This window comes from Aphis gossypii, chromosome X, assembly GCF_020184175.1.
Source record: "Aphis gossypii isolate Hap1 chromosome X, ASM2018417v2, whole genome shotgun sequence".
NCBI lineage: Eukaryota > Metazoa > Arthropoda > Insecta > Hemiptera > Aphididae > Aphis > Aphis gossypii.
In genome coordinates, this window is record NC_065533.1 from 48,638,680 (window position 1) to 48,657,408 (window position 18,729).

An 18,729-nucleotide genomic window follows, 5' to 3' on the forward strand; every position below is an offset into this window, starting at 1 on the left:
ATATTGATTTACCGTACATGATGGTTATTTGTCTATATATACAATATATATAAAATTAAACTTACCTCTTAAGTCTTTCCCACTTAATCAAATTCTGCATAAACGCTATTGATTTTGTCCTTCTTTTGTATCTAGTAATTTAGGTGTTTAAAAATACTGTTTTTTTTTTTTAATTATGCAATATAGTATTATTACTGAACGCGGTTTTTATTGAAATGTTTATGTTTGAAAAATCAAAAATGTAATTTCATTACTGAAATTGCTGAGATTATGTTTAAGATCAAACCATCTATAACAAATAACATTTTAAAGTGTGATTAACAATACGAATATGTTGATAACATTAAAATAATTAATGTAATTTTGAGTTATTAAAAGTAATTATTTAAATCACAATTATCATTATATAAGTTGAAAATGTCACTCAACGCGTTGTTAAATCACAGAATATAATATACCTACCTAATATTTTAACTCATGCAACTCAATGCCATAATAATATTATTATAATAAATTCACAACAGTTAACTTCAAAATTTTAATGTGATACTAAATACCTATAATAATAAAAATGAAACATAACACAACATATTATGTTATTTGATAATTATTTTTATTAAAAAATTGTTAAAAAAATAAAGCGATTTTACAGATTTATTTTCAAAAAATATTAAAGTAGATTTAATCGATTTATTCTCATACAAAATCGTACTGAATTATACTGTTTTTACTCTTTATACACGGTATATTCTCCAGCCACCTGCAATATTCCACACATTCTTGTAAACTGTCAATTTATTTTCTCCCTAATATGCAAATTGTTCTCGCTTTAACTATATTCTCTTAAATACTTTAGCTAATAATTTGTCTATATTTTCCTCTAATTTACATAATTTTATTTTGTACGCGCTTAATCTATTCCATCATGCTGATTTTAAAACGTAAACTATTATAATAATATATATAATTAATATGATTTAATATTATTGATTAATTTGTACATAAAACATGTATAATATTGTCCCATCGTCTAATGGTTTTGACTAAGCAAATCGAAAAAGAAACAAATAATAATAAAAAAAAAAAAACTATCGTAATGTCGACTAACGAGTTTAATACAAAAACAATAATAATATATATACTTGGAGGCCTTCGAATTTCTGCTGCAGTTAAAAGTTGTTGTCGTCTACAACTACAGCCGTCCGGTATTCAAATGTCTTGACAGCGGATCGAGGCGGGCCGGATTCATAACACGTTATAAATGTGTAATGCAGTAATGTCGTATTATAATATTCTCACACGCAGTCTAAAATAAGACGGCAATAATTTATTGATATTATTATTGTAATTCGAATATTGAACGATTGGAGAAACGGTTCTATAACATTAAGATTATTTTAACTACGATACATACGTATAACTAGTAACTACTCTAACACGCATTTAACACAGCGTTTATGGAGTTATAGGGACAGTGATCAGCGGCTGTACAGTGTGCCTCGTTCTTTCATTGATTGTTTTTTCCCGATCAGCGTATATGGTTATATAGATAGACCATAATATTATCTAAAATATTATAATAATAGTATAGTACAGTATATACGTATTAGGAAGCAAGGAAGCTAAGGAAACCAATGGACGGATTAAAACCAAAAATTATCGTACAATCGCTCGTAAAATTGTTGAACCGGTTAAGTTTATACCTAATATATGGTACTACTGTTATACAATTTCGAAATTGTTTTAAAAATTAATTGTATTTATAATTACCACATTATTCGTTAACACATGTCATGATGTGTGCTAACGATTAATTTAATATTGATAATACCAATTAACATAATATTATAAATTAAATAATTACTAATAGTTTCATCATTAGTTTAAATACTACTGCAGATAGATCTCTTGTTGTGTAAATATCAATAAGAATTTGTTTTTGTTTATTGACACTTTAATTTCATAAACTAACAATAAAAAAGAGCTATCTTTAGTATTATAGGTACTTAAGTGGGTGTTATAAGTAAGTAGTCATTAAATATTAAGTTATTGAGATACCTACTACCGATAAATAAATTGTAATTACATTAATTATATTATTGAAATTAAAATTATTCAAAAATAATGATTAAAACATTAGACTTATAAATCGTGTGTATAGGTATACTTCCATGCGATTCGATTTAAGTCGATTTAAGATAGAAAACGGTTCAATAATCAATACTCAATAGGTATCATTATATCACACATACCTTATAGAAATAAAAATTATATTTTGTACCTGTTTATTGAAGTTTTTAAACTGTTTGTATAGACTGCGACCGATATTCAATTAAAATTTTGTGTCTATTATTCGCTGGCTCTAAGTTACTGTTTAACTCTAACCAAAAACAATTATGTATATCATTTTATTTTTTTTTATTTCACTGCAAGTGTGGTGACGGACTTCGGATTGTAAATACAGTCACCTGGATAAACTATAAACTATATAAGTACATACTAGTATACAGTATAACTGTATAAGTATATCCGGGCTCAAGTATAATTTTTGTGTGACGTGCCAACATGGCCGCGTCGTATCCATACGTAATATTATGTTATGAATACTTCTAGATGTATTTAAATGATGTTTAAATACATTAAATTTTCCATTGTCACTTTATAAACTGCCTTCTTTGTAGTCGCCAACGTTTTGTCGACAAAAATATTTGAAATAATCGAGTTCAAGACGTTGCTGTCTAGTATAGCGTTAAGTTACGTACAAATCGAAAAACGTTTAGCGATAAAAAAAAAGTTAGGTTTGCGTGTTTGATTAAAAAATAATAATTTCATATATTATAGGTTTAACGATCTAGATAAATATTACATATATAGCTATATAGGTGTATATTATCATCGAGAGTATATATAATAATATAATATTATAATATGAATATAATGAATGTAGGTATAATATAATTACTGATCAGTTATAAAAATTAAAAACAATGATCGTTTCAATATAATGTCGACAATATAAATTATTCACGAAGAAAATTTAATTTTGTGCATAGATTAAAACGTAATGTTTCATAATTAAATTAATTATGACTGTTCTATATTGTGATAACCATTTGCGTAGGAAAATTTAAATACGTTCACTAAATTACGTATACTCTAATATATACACACACACAAATGAGATAATACAACATTCGTCGTATTAAAAAACAAATAATTAATTTCGTTAATCGAACACTAGTGCGTTAAAACAATAAAAACAAACGTTAATCATAATTATAATAATAATATTAATAATAATAACTTGCTGTTCTATAACATATATTGGAATTTCAAACATACACATTTATATCGAATAACAAATTAAACCTACCTTTTCAATCGTTAAAGTTTAGAAAATAATAATGAAAAATAAAAATCTCGAAGAATTACCAATGTTAATTACCTACTAAATTATTATTATTGTTGATACATATTTCAAATAATTATTTTGTCACTGTATCTACTGTATTTATTATAGTAATATTATTCGGGCGGTTAGCAAATTCGATGACCTTTTTTATATTATATTTTAATGACAAAACAACTCTAACAAGTGTTTTCGATTTGTAAACTATTGCAGTTACAACTTGTAAAAGTACTCAATACTTAGATATTTACCACATATATTATGCATCTATATTGTGTATAATATAATAGTATAGTAGTCATTAATTCAACTACGCGCCAAATTGACCGCCACTGGTAATAATAGTATTTTATTCTCACATCACTGCTATGTTATGCGATTAAGTACAACAAAATACTATTATAATGTGTGTTTACTGTTTAATTGTTGCATTGATATCATTTTTTTTTTTGTGTGTTTATTCCGTAGAATGTAGATTATTATAATTTATGTCGTAACATTATCCTTCAGTGTTAGTGGCATTAATAGCAGACAGTGGCGGAATGTAAAGTGAAACTGTTTGCGGCACTACAGTATGTAAATTGTGCTATATAATAATAGTCCGATCAGCAATAATGATCAGCATTGCCGGCGTAGTGGTGAATGCGTGTGACGACGATGCATCGTCTGGTAAAAAAAAAATCAAAATACCGTTCATATTAAATGGCACGTTGATAATAACAGGTATTATATAAGACAAAAAATATAGAATACAAGTAATATAATAAGAAAACACTCGTAATTTATTGTGAATAATTTTGAAAATATTGTATAATCGTAAAACATATTTTAAAATAGTATAATTAGGTACAGGTAATCGATACAAGAATGAAAATAAATACAGCAAAATATTAAAATATGATTTTCGGAGTAAAAATTACAATTTATATAGTGTTATAAAATTACATTTTAACATATAGGTAGATACCAAGAAAAAAATAAAAATAAAAATGAAGATTTAAATTATGATAAGAGTTACAATATAATATATTATATTATTTATAAATTTATTATTCGACAATGTAGTCATCGTTCAAAATCGAGTGTCTTCATTGTAAATATAAGTAGTAAGTACAAGAGCAATATAAAAAAACAAAAAACGCTCAGAAAATGATTACTAATTAAAATATTAATTACATACTACAAATTAAAAATAATAGTTTAAAACCCGACAGATGAAATGAAAAGTGGCTGATTTACTATCGACAAATACAATTACCTATTATAATGTTTATAAAAAAAAATAGCCATGACAGATGGCAGTATGACATAATATAAAAATTCGATAATGATTGAATGTTAACTGTCTTTCTCTCAATAAATTTATTTCTGTTATTTTTTGTTAAAAATCATAAAGTATTGAGAGAGTAGGTAAATATTAAATTAAATATTTATAACCAAATTTAATTGAAACTGTATACCCTTATTAAATCATGAAAAATTAAATTAAATCTAACACTTAATAGCACCTCTTAATGATTGTCATACGTAGATTGTAAAAACAGTATGAAATTGTTCGCGAACAATAAACATAAATAATCGATGTAAATAAGCCACATAAATGTGTCGTAAAACGTCATTAGAAATTATATCAAAATTAAAATGTATACCTTATAACATAATAAAAAAAAAGAGTTGTATTAATTTGCGGCGCGGGTGATGGGTGACGAGGCGCCAAGATAAAGATGACGCAAACGAAACAATCCGTATAAGTAAGTAAATGCATTACGATCTAGAACGATCGATATATTATATTGAGATTTATCTCCCAGCACCCTCCGCATTCGTTTAAAAATAATAATATAATATAAGTACCGTAAAACTGGCCACTACTTATAGTTACTTTATTAATACGGTCAAAGCGGAAAAAGTTTGAGAAATCTCGAATAAAGCAGTCTGAAAACACCGATTGACCGTTTTCGTGTTATCCTTTACCAATCGGTTTGTCTATATAGTTTGAGATCACATCTAATAAAACCAACTGCTAGGGAACATCGCGAGTATGAATCGAGGTAATTATTTTAATTTTATATCGTCTATGCGTAATATTTTAAAAGCTCAACAAATAAAGTTGTTGTCTGTGATGTACTGATGTATTAAACGGTACAGAGAGGTAATCGAATTGAACCAAACTCAGCATAACTCAGATGAGACGTATTATAAGTCCCACGACGCCACATCCGCATGTGTTGTATCTGTCTTATACACGCGTAACATAGTTAAAAACCATTTTGCGTGGGATGACTTTACTCCTTCGATATTTGTAATCAGAATTACCAAAATTATAAATCACAAAATTTTATCAGTGTCGTAGGGTTTTAATTTTTTCCGATACAGTATTATAGTAATCAACTGTACGTCTGTACCTGTGATTGTATTCACATAATCAAAAAAATTAATACACTATAAGCCATTATAGATAAAGTTCCGTCCAGATGCGATTTAAATGATTTAATATTAAATTATTAAAAATAAGATAAATAACAAAAAATAAATAAAAAGTAAAAAAAAAATATTTAATTTTTAATTTTTTTTAAAAAAAATATTAAAATTTAATTTTGATAATTCTGGTACAAATATCATATATAGGGAGTAAATTCGTCCGGCACAGAACAGTTTTTAACCATGTTATGCGTGTTTAAGACAGAGACAACACACGCGGCGGATGTGAAGTCATCTTATTATAATATTTAACTTTCTCAACGCGTCTACGATAAAAAAAAAAAATTTACGAATTTACAAATTGTGTATAACGGTATAAAACAATATACCCATGTGTGCCGAGTAACAACAGTAACAGTACCAGGTTTACGGTATTATATATGTAGTCGACATGTATAATAACTATGTATAATCTTAATATTATAATAATAATTGTAACTTAACCAATAATCTAATCTACCCCGTTTGTTCCTTAACGATAATAATGAATATAGTTTACACACTAAAATTATATAATCTTGTGATAATGAAAGAAAAAAAAATACATAATATTATAACCTCATCAGTCTTATCCAAGAACGCGCGATTTTTTAAAATAACAATAATATAACATACCTATCATATAATAATATATTCTATCCACGCAATATAACGCATGTATGTATATATATATATATAGTAATTTAATATTATATATGTATTATGTATATATGATAATAATAATATAAACACGGAAATGACATGATTACAATAATAATAATAAAAAAAAAACGTTTTCGCCGACGTCATTTTCGATACAACACAACATATAATAACATACGTAATACAAAATAATATAACAATTAATATGATAATATATATAATATATATATAGTAATAATAGGTACTTTCTCCTGCGCGGGCGCTTTGGACGACTCTTCATACATAAAGCGGCCTAACCAGTGACGTATTTAGGGGGGGGGGGGTGTGATCAAGGGGGCTAGGGCCCCGGGCGGTAAATTTTGGAAAGCATTTTGACGGTATACCTAGGTCATTTGCAGGGTGATAAAAAAAAAGGCAAACAGATAACCTGCGGGGGCGCAAATTTCCCAAATACGTCTATCTGGACCTAAACTACATACGGCGGATCACCGACGTGAGCGGCGGCTCGTCGGGCACCGGTATGGTGGTGAACACGTAGGTCGTGTCGCCCATCGCGTCGTTGTACGTGGCGGCAGCGTTGGCGTGGCCGCGGCCGCGGCCGCGGTACTTGTTGGGCGGCGGCAGCAGCGGAGCGGTGGTCGAAGTGCGATGCACCGCGGCCACGGCGGCGTCGAGATCGGACGAAGACGGCTGAGTGCGGGGCCGGCGTCTGGTCAGCCCGCCGTTGCACGCGCACGGCTGGCCCGGATTGCTGCACACTCTGCGATGACGACGTGTATAGGCAGGATCATATGCGGAAACACAAGACAGACAAGCGACGAATTAAAAATCGACGTCTTATATATAGGTACAATATAAAATAATAATAATGTAACAAAATGCGTGTGGGTCAAATCCTCGTCGTCGTCATAAGATTATATATATATAGCAAGTTCAAAGTCGTTCTTGTGGGTCTCATATATGTATACGTATAATATATACGTGCAATATCTATTGTATATTATTATTGTGGTAATACACTGTGAGTTTCGCAAGGAATTTCGTATCCATTTTCTAGGATTGGGCGTGCACATAGATTATGTTAATTATGTGTAAAAAATATAATAAGTAAATGCGAAAACACGTGTGTTAAAAATGTGAAAATAATTTTGTACTCGTTGCACTATCGTTTCGGCACTAAACTTATTTTGGTATTAATACTATAGCTATTTATCTACTGACCAAATTAACACCGATATAAGGCTGGGGCTATATACACGGCGTTTTGGCGGGCGAACGCCGAAGTATAATAAGAGTGAAAAAACATATGCGAAATATCTGAAATATTTGCACGAGTGTGCAGTATACTATAATCTCTTATAAGAAATATTGATATATCTTTGTTGATGGCATATTTCTCTTTCACTCCCTCTCGTTATTAATGGATGACACAACAGATCGAATAAGTCGAACTACACACGTATGATATTATATAATATATTAAATACAATATATGCGGACTACTAACCCCTTGTAGTTTCTGAATACGTCCGACTTGCGAATGATTCTGACCACGGACATTATCAACAGAGACATACCGACTAAGCACGCTAAGACAATGGCACAGGTTATGCCGATCATCCAATTGTTCATGACAGTGTCGTCGTTGATGTAGTTGTTGTTGGCGTAGTTCGGTAAGTAGGAGTCGTTATCCTTCTGCAGGACCGGAGGCGGTACAAATTCCGGCACGCCATCGTGACGAGGAGCCAACGAAGACTTGGCATTTTTCTCGTCGGACATGGGGATCGATTTAGCGGTGGCGGCGGCGGCTCTAACCTCGGCCGCGATGTCGTCGTCGAAATCTCCGATGTTTTCTTGGTCGTCGGTAGACAGCTTTATGGCCGAGTCGACTGCAGGTGCGAAACCGACAAAACAATATATTATTATTATTATAATATAGTCAATATTTATATAGCTACACGTCGTGTTCAACAGAGACGACGATCGCGACGATGACACGACAATATACACGCATATTTATGTATAGGCATTGATTCTATGATATTGTGAATTGTAACGGTGACGAGGTCAACTTAAAATTATTTTTCATAGACGAGTCAGATTATTCCGTCGTAGCTTATATACATAAAATTATTAACCGTTGGCTAACCACCGATACTGAAAAACTCAGAAAAAAAACTTTGGCTTTTGTTTATCTCTGTCATGATGCCACTAAATAGGATGTGTATATTGTCGATGCAAGTCGCGCTTACGTATACTTATTGCATTTATAATATTATATAAACGATACGACTACGGTTGCAGGACATAATATGCAAAAGGTCAGTTGTGTGTGGTGAATCAGAGCAGTAGACTTATATCGATTACTATTAATAGTTGTTATCACTTATCAAAAAATATAATATATATATATATATATATATATATGTATGTATGTGATAATAATAATACATATTATAAATGTGATTATAACCGATAGGTATATATCTTTTTAATATCAATTGGCCTGCATTCGGGTCCGTTTCCACCATTTTCGAGGGCAGCCATAGTCAAACTTTTGATACGATTTTGTTCTTATCAGAAATAAAATGTAAATACCAACGAAACGAATTCATAATATTTAGATATAAAATATGTATAATTTACTATTATTTCGTTTTGTTTAATAATATATAGGTTCTGGTCGTCGACGTTGATTAAATTAAGCTGGTAATTATTTTTTAATATGATAATATTTTTTTAACGTAGTGTCTGACTATATAATATTATAACATGGTGTCTAAGAAATATTAGTATTTTTTCCCTCGACCGACATTATCATTGAGTAAAATGCATAATTTTTAATTACGGATAAGGTTTAACTCGATCGCGCTCTTCGTGGATACTCCAACCACCTACCAGCTATTATTAGTACTACTACTCTGCTGACTGCAGTACTAAGACATCTTAACACTATGAATTGCAGTATATCCGACTTTATACCTATGTCCTGAGACCGTGGTCGCAGTTTATATTACCTATTATATATACGATAGATTATAAACAAAACGATGTGTACTAATAAGCGACAAAACTCTGTCGAGTCTTATAGGCTTATACGTTTATAAGTAAAGACATCATTTGTAATAGGCATGTGTGTTGTGTTTGTGAGGTATTGTGAGTGACTCAAGTGATTTTTTTGTTGACAACAAAAATATAAGTAATGGATAATAATGATAAGAGTAAATCGTCAACATTTAGCTATTTTCAGTTTGAAAATTCTAGTTGATACTACAATATGTAATAATAGAAGGACTTGGATTTACTTAAATAGATGTATATTCAGTTTCAGCTGGTTTCATAGTCGAAATATATGTATTACTCTTCTATATTAATTGAGTTGAAAATATGTTGACAATTAATTATCATGTATAATTGCAAGCGATATCATCTATTTAAAAATTATAGATAGGTTGCCACTCACCGCATGTGTGTATATGTGTATGTGTAATTTATGTACATAATATACCTATACATATACAGTAGAAATCGTATATAATGCCAACGGTTGTAGTGACATATTATATCGAGTTAACAAAACTAAATACACTTTACTTTTTAATAATTTAAATAATTGAATAAATATTTTGTGTTTTAAATATAATAATAATTTATATATATTGTACGTAAACTGTTTTTCGATAACTCTTTTTTTCTTAACTTGGTTATTATAATATATTATTTGTGGTACCTTGAACGTCGCGTTATATACGGTTTCTGCTGTATATACAACTGTTCTGCTGAATATAATTTTATATTCAGATGATGTGATATAAGTACAATAAATGTATAATAAAAAAATACAAGACGTTTGTTGGTCGAAACCATTTTTTTTTTATTTACATTTTAAAACAGATAATGAAGTCATTTACAAATACAATACGATGTAATACGCGAGTATTTTATAGTAAAAACATCACATCTCAAACAAATTTAAAAATCGTAAATAAATTTTTTTTTGTATATAATTGAATTGTAATGTATAATAAGTAGTATAATATTATTATTAATTAAACACATTATATTATTGTTATATAGGTATTATGTACACATCAGATCAACAACAAACATATAAGGTGTTATTAACTTGTATAATATTTTACACTTATTAACAAACACGCTGTGAAAACAACGTGTTATTTTACATACCCCTTTGACTGTCGTGACGTTTGGCGACAACATGCTCCAAATGTTCGACAGCCTCGGCATTGTGGGTCATTTCCTGTTGAGCCGGTATGGGTGGTACGGGCTTGGGTGGTACGACCTCGGGCATTACTGGTTGCTCCCCGGGGGAAACGGTGGACCCAATCCCTGTGTCCTCAGACATTTCGGTCTTGAGGGCAGATGGAGGTCCAGGTTCACCCAAAGTAACGAATGGTACAGGTCCAGTTCCTATAATAATTTCTTTACTCGTCTGATCACCGCTTGATGGAAACTCTTCAGCTACAATAGTTGCAGGATCTATTGCCATTTCCATTTTCATTGAAGAATTCTGTCCCATTTCAGATTTCGATTCTTCATTTAAGGCGAGAGAACTTTTTAATGCAGCGGCGAGTACGGCTTTGGCCGATTTAACTGTACTTTCTGCTGGACCAGAATGATTTCCGTTGCATTTTGGCGTCTGGCAGCAATGGAAAGCGAGAACGAGAGCGTTGTTAGGAGGTAGAGCACCGTTGGTAGGAGCTTGGATGATTGGGAATTCAGAGGCATCTGATTCCATAGACCTCAAGATTTCGTCACAAGGTTGCTTGCTGTATATGTTCACCGGAAACAAGCGTAGTCGAGAGACACACGAGCGGAAACGCGCCGCAAACAGACAAACAAAAATATATGCCAATCAGTATTATGCACACGATAATTATTATAAGAGTAATAATGTACTATATATATATATACGATGATTTAATTTGTTAATGTTGCGTGACGGACAATACAATTTTGTGTAATTGTTGCTGGTAGTATTAAATAGAATTCGAAGTATTTAACACTATATAGTATGTGCAAAAGATCAGGAATAAATAGTTATAGAAAGGCGTATAAGTAATTTAATTAAAGTAAATAATAATAATAATAATAATAAAATAATTGCATGAATTCAAAAGTATAAAATATTAAGTATAATGTTATTAATTTTTGTTTCTATATATATTATTTGATTATTTGATTATGAAATATGAATAACCATTTCACCAATATCTATAAGCATAAAAAAAAGATGGAAACTTTTTATAGCTATTTCAAATATTATAAATGACTTTTAATTATTATGAAATATGGTTTTAGTTAATTATATAATGTATATTGTTGTAATTTAATATAATTGTATATTGTTCTATATCGGAACTTTTGAACTTTTAAGGTGCGAAAATTCTAAATACGCATGGTTATAAATGATGTATTATTATAGAATGTGTATAGGTAACTGAAAAATAAAATATACGTATCCATGCTGTACGAAATCATGGTGCAGTCTAATTTGAAAAAAAAATTGAAATTGTCATTATCGCCTTTATTAAGTACCACCCAGGCTACAGAAAACTCATTCGGAAAATCCCTGTTATACGCAGGATTTGGAAGGAACGCGGTATTTAGTTACATGTCGACGAATGCACAATATGTCTATATGTGTGTATGTGTTGGTGTTGTTAAGTATGATAATAATTTCGACGTGTGAAGGTATTATATGCGACGATACTAATAGGTACAACGACACTACGTACAAAGCACTACGTAGTATACGAGTAAAACTGTGATTAAAGTAATTAAAAATATAAAACTAAAAAGCAGCTGTGAAAAAAAGAAAAACAATATCCAATAATACCTAAAAATAATAATAAAAACAAACCACGACTACAACTATAGGCATACCTTATGCTAAACGCAACAGTCTATAATATAATTAATATACAAATACAAATAGTTAAAATAGTTTTATACGAAGAATTAGAATATTAATTATAGGAAAATTAGATTGGTTAGCCACAATATTATTATAACTGTATATAATATTAGATAATTGTATTGTTGTTAGATTGATCGATATTTCAAAAACAAAACAACGGTCAGATATTATAATATATGAGGTCGGTCGGTCAACGGTGTAGGCACATGTCGCCGCGTACTAAATAAATACACAATAATATGTATACGCAGCGACTGCAGTATAAGATCGCGTGACGCGTATTACAAGTGCTGTATACTGTGTTATGTATCTACCCATCACCATCCGTCATGACGCTCAAAACGAATTAAATTTTTTAATACTCGCCCGAGTACCGTGTTTATCCTACGCGATATTAGCTGCCGAGAAATCAAAACAATAGGTACAATATAAGCAACGTGCAACGTGAATTTAATAATCAATGTGATGAACTGGTATTATATATATATTATATATGAAACGTATAACGTGCGAACATGCAATCACGTATACAAAACAATCGTGGAAGGTCCAGGTTTTTTATAGTGATAGGGTGGAAAAGTTTCAATGCGGTCATAACTCCCTTCGTTGACGTGTACCTATTTTATAAGCCATATATTATATTATACTATAATATAGGCGTGTACACGTGTTTAAAAAAATCACTTACGTTATATTTCGAGAAGTAGAATATAAACCACGAGGAAATCGATACGATTAAATTTAAAAACGATTAGGGGATTTCCCACTCCTGGAACCACCACGATATATAGATGGAAAATGTACCTAACATAATATTACGTTTTCTATATATATGTTATGTATAATATAATATAACTCACGAATAATTATCTAATAACTCCAAGCAGCCGTATGATGCTTTTACAGATGATGGTCCCTCGACGTGCGCAGCTGTTTCGGCATCGGCACTTTCGGGAATAGTTGGTAAAACGGCGGAACCGTTGGCAGTCATCGGGGGTTCAGTTGGTATGGAATTCATTGATTTTAATGGTTCTTCCATGGGTGGTAGTACAGTTCGAATTTCAGAGAAACATCCTAGGCGAGTTGAGCAAATTCCGTCTTTTTGTCCGTTGGTGATTGTGCATTTGGGTAAATTACACAAACACGTGATCAACGGTTTGTGTAATTTGGAGACGGTGGATTTGACTGCAATAAAAACACCGTAATCATTATTATATAGTTCGTATAGTGATATAGTAGATATACATATTATTGGACGATCATAAAATAAATATTATTGTATTTATGTGGTTTTATAACTGTGTTATTGTTCGACGGTACAGAAAACTTGCAACTTGGCGGAATCGAATATCCATCATAGGTATATAGGATATTATATAGTAGGTAAAACATAATGTCTAATATAACAAGTTAACTGTATACAAATAAGTACATAGGTACACGTTTAAAAATACAGGATATTCAATTTATATACGATATTCTATAAGGATTTTGAAAATGATGGTACGTTAAGGTGTAAATATTTTATGAACATTTTCTCGTGGATAAATCGCAGTCGAAAGTCAAACAAACATAATTCAACTTTCATTGAAGTATCAGGAATACAGTGGGTTTGTTTCAAATAATTAATAAATAGTTCATAATCACGCGGGTGTATGATGTCAGTGACTTTTTCAATATTGTTAGTGTATATTTTTGTGGAAAAACGTTAACTATTTAAGCGCTACAAGTTATAGAAAGTCATATAGAAAACCGACGGAAAACGTACCTATTTATATATTAATAATTACTACCTATTATAATCAGTTGTCCCGAAATGGAATGATAATAAACGAAAACCACGACAACAACAACAACAATAGGAATAATAACGATGATAAAAAACGCGTAAAAAATTATATTATCAGATGACGTGTGATGGCACGCGTTCGATGCGCGAACGCTACACAGCTGAAACTACATATATGTATATAATATTATAAACATGCAACAACGACCTGCTACCGTTGTTTTTGTTTACAAGGATTTATTATTATTATTCCTACTACTACTATTATAATATTACTACCGATGTTGTTGTTTGGCGCACATGGTCACTGCCACCATTCGACTCACTCAGGTGGGCGCGACGGTGAAAGAGGAAGGAGCGCGCGGGCGATAAACGGTCGTCTGTCGGCGCGTGCCGACCCAGTTGTGCGCGCGCACACGTTTGTTATTCTACATCGACGCGTACTACGTAAGTATTATAATAATATTATTGTCAGGGGAAAAAAATACAACAACAATAACAGAGCGCAACCTGCAAAGGCGGAATCGTGTAGATTTTTTAATATTACGAAACGTAAATATACGTCCTATATATAGGTATGCTGTTTAAAAAGAACGGGCAGCTTTTCAGATTACTTCGATTTGACCTCGACCGCGCGCGTGCCGTACACGCACATATTATATTATAATAATAATAATATTATAGTTATTGCTGTTGCGATCATAAGCATCGCGACCTACAGTGGTTTTTTTTTACGAATTTTACGAAACGATCTTATTCAGATGTATACCTATTATATTATATAGGTACCTCCTACGCCTTTTTACTAATATTTAGATTACGTTTCAAGTATATAATAATTACTGCATTATAATACATATAGATATTCAATGGTGGATATAGAACGAGTAGCTAAAAGTACGGATGATGAAATTTTAAGATGGATAAGATGGGTATAGACTCTATAATGACTTAACAACCTCCCTTATAAAATAACAAAGAGATTTGTTGAGAAATTGTTTGGAAATTTGTTTGCATAAAATATTGCTGGCTTATTTAAAGTTTTTTTATTAATTATAATGTATATCTTTTAAAGTCTAGTGCACCTATATATTATATTGTTAATTCTACCTACTAATGTGTACAGGTAGGTAATATATTTATGAAAACAAAACTTGGAATGGAAACTTATTGTATTATTAAGTATAGGTACCTACTATGATGAAGTAAATGTTCCAGAATAAAAATACGATAATATAGATATATAAGTTTTCAAATTTTAAATGTGTTATTCATTTAGAATTAAATATTTAATATGAATTTCTAATAAGCCGAAATTGGGAACGATATTATATAAATAATAAGACATTTATTCGAAAAAAAATCACGTTGTGTAGTGAAAAAATACCATAAGAATAAATACGTGTATAATAATTATTTAAATATATAATATACAATAATTGTGTATATAGGTACCTAATAAATAAATAGTGATCCTTATATTAAAATTATTTAACCAGGTATGTATTTAACTATTATAAGTATAGGTATACCTACATGTATCTCAATGATTGAATAAAATAGAAAATAAACATAAATTGTATAAAATATTAAAATCAAATATTGATGAATGAATCAAAGTAAGAAATAAGAATATAATAATTCAATCATTAAGTCATACACATTAATAGGTATTAATAGGTACAATTACCATTAAGCAATAACATACTATAAAATATAACAAATTTGTCTGTTTAATATTATATTAATTTACCAATCGCAATATATTATATTATGCTGTAATTCATAATGCATTGTAAAAATTATATTATAAAATATGGATATTCATATAGATTAAGAAAAATTCGTATAAAATATTTAACAAAGGTATAAACATGTTTGGCAAATTAATATATTATTATAGAGACGAAAAACGTATAACCACACAAATAAATTCAAATAAAATATATAGACTGTTATTATAATACCTATAATAAATCGGATGGTAGAAAAATTCAAATTCATCATAATATAATTTATAATTATTTCATTATATTAGTAGTTATTATTTAAATCGTTTAAATTAATTATTATGTATACTGAATATTTTCTACCGTTCGACACAAACATCATATTATAATATTGTAAAATAATATAAAATATAAAAATAATTTTTTTTTTTAAATAAAATCAATAAGATCGAAAAAAATTATATTACCAATCGGTGTTACATCATTAGCGGAGGCGGTGGCGGCGGCGGCGGTGGTTTCGGCATGGTTGATTTCGGCGTGGTTGATTTCTTGAGGCGGCATACGAGTGGTGGTCGGACCGGTGATTATCGCACCGGTCGCGATTGTCGCGATGACAATCACGGTTAGAAAACCGTGAATTATCATCGCGGAAAGCGACACTTCACGAATCAAATGGAAAAAGCTACTATCCTGTAAGGAAAAAACAAGACTCAACGTCGGAGAAGGTACCGGAACGTTTGAATGCCAGAACGGAGCGAAACGGGCCCCTTAAATAGTCCGGCTCGGCCACCGGTTCGGCGGCCCGCGCTCGTACCCAGCGCCCCGGTGGCGGCGGCGCAGCGAATCGCGTGCCGCCGCCGCGCCGCCCACCGACGCCGCGGGCCGGGGACGAGGCGGCGGCGGAGGGCGGGTGGGTGTGGTGTACGGCGACGAAACAGAACGCACCGCCGCCGCACTCGGCCGTTTCCCCGACCCCGCCACCCAGCGCCACCCACTAAACTCCCACCGCCAATCTCGGCGGCTTCGGCGGCGGCGGCGGCGGCGGCGGACGGTGCGGCGTCGATGTGTGTGTGTGTGTGTGTGTGTGTGTGTGTGTGTGTGCGGCGACGGCGGCGGCGGCGACTTGGTATTTTTTTTTTCTCGGTCGATTTTATCGTCTATCCGTTTTTCGATTCTCGGTCGTCGCATCACACCGCAGTATAGTAAAAATGAAAATTATTTTTTCTCAGATACAAGCGTTTCATATTATTTTGTATAGGAACACCTTATGGAAAATAATTCATTCGAGTAGAATTCGTATATAGTTAAATTAAAAATTAAAAAAAAATATTTTCTAACGTAATATAATATAATAAATTTAATTCGAATAAGCGAGTTTAAGAGAACGTAATATTGTTTAGATACCTAAATTTTACACGAGTATAATAGAAATTTATGTTTGTTGTAGTGTTTTTTTTTTTTTTTCGTTAATTTAAATACGATCCAAATTATTCGTTTTATTTTTTTCTCATTTATATAGTGTGTATATTATAATTAGTAAATCTTTTGAAAATAATGTAATATAATTCGTAAGTTTGTTCCACTCGAAACCGTTGAGTTTTTATATTATATAATATGCTTTTATACACCTATAAAGGACCATTATTTTATTATTATTTTTTTTTTTAAATAAGTATATCATCGAATTAGAATTTTAAAATATTTTTAAGATTAACAATTTTATTTTTTTTTCAAACTTTCATTAAAATTCACTATTTATATTTATTAAATCTCTTAAATAACAGACGTGAGTGTAAGGTCCTCTTAAAATTAATTAGGAAAAAATATTGAAATATAATTTATATATTTTTTTTATTTAAGTTAATTTACTAATTGTAATTAGTAATAATATGTGGATCGTATATCATAAAGAATATCTTGAGCCTGCAGTCTAGGTATTTACATAAAATATTATTATTATCAAGAAACATAACATTATATAACACATAACTATACAGAAATTTTGGTAGGTAATATACGTATATTAGATTATATTTATTTAAAATTGTGTAGGTTTACAGTAATTTATATATATATGTAAAACCATCAAAATTAACCAATAATTGTTTAAACGTTTTTAATCTTAACTTTGTGGATTATTTTTAAATTACATTAAAAAACTTATTTACCTATTTCAATATAGTTAATATTAATCTAGTTAAATTCTTAAGTTTACTTAATTTATTAATTTAATTTTTCAAATAATTTATGACCACCTAAAGATATTATTATTATTATTTATTATTTTATTTTATTCCTTTATCTACAGCAAATAAATACGATAACAGTAATGTATTATTATTTTCTACGGTTAATATTAAACATAAAATACATAAGACATAATAAATATTATAGGTAGGTATATGATAGAAACTGTTGGCTAAAATCGGACTTGATTTTGAATATTATATTACCTGCAAAAACGTAGATATTTATTATTAGGGGATATCTGAAAGTATAACATAATATACCTATTATACTTATAGGTACTTGAAATTATTTCTGGTCGATCGCAAATGCGTTTTCCAATATATATTTATAACTTATAAATTATATTATGCATAAACGAATTAAATGTTATAACACTTATAACTTATAAAATAGTTCCAATATAGCGCTACTTTAAAATATTATTATAAATTATATATAGTATAGGTACCTATATAATATTATTACTATATTGCACTATAGTTTGTAT

The 18,729-nt window shown here is 30.5% G+C and overlaps 2 protein-coding genes across 6 annotated transcripts in view; both read right to left on the reverse strand.

Moving 5' to 3' along the window:
- The window catches only part of LOC114130531 (uncharacterized), a 40,354-nt gene extending 39,029 nt beyond the window's left edge, over nt 1–1,325 (reverse strand). For 4 of the 5 annotated variants that reach the window (XM_050206260.1, XM_050206257.1, XM_050206254.1 and 1 more), the window contains exons 1-2: nt 1,143–1,325; nt 66–289 (exon numbers count right to left, since the gene is read on the reverse strand). The gene's annotated coding sequence lies outside the window, so the exon portion shown is untranslated. The remainder of the gene's footprint in view (nt 1–65; nt 290–1,142) is intronic. The other variant, XM_050206256.1, reaches the window with a different exon arrangement.
- Nucleotides 1,326–4,170: 2,845 nt separating this feature from the next.
- LOC114130530 (uncharacterized) lies at nt 4,171–16,742 on the reverse strand. Its single transcript, XM_050205993.1, has 5 exons — nt 16,460–16,742; nt 13,334–13,658; nt 10,721–11,322; nt 8,040–8,421; nt 4,171–7,292 (listed from the first exon to the last, which is right to left on the reverse strand). The coding sequence occupies exons 1-5, from the start codon at nt 16,635–16,637 to the stop codon at nt 7,004–7,006; spliced, it is 1,776 nt and encodes a 591-aa protein (XP_050061950.1). The 5' UTR covers nt 16,638–16,742; the 3' UTR covers nt 4,171–7,003.
- Nucleotides 16,743–18,729: the final 1,987 nt, after the last annotated feature.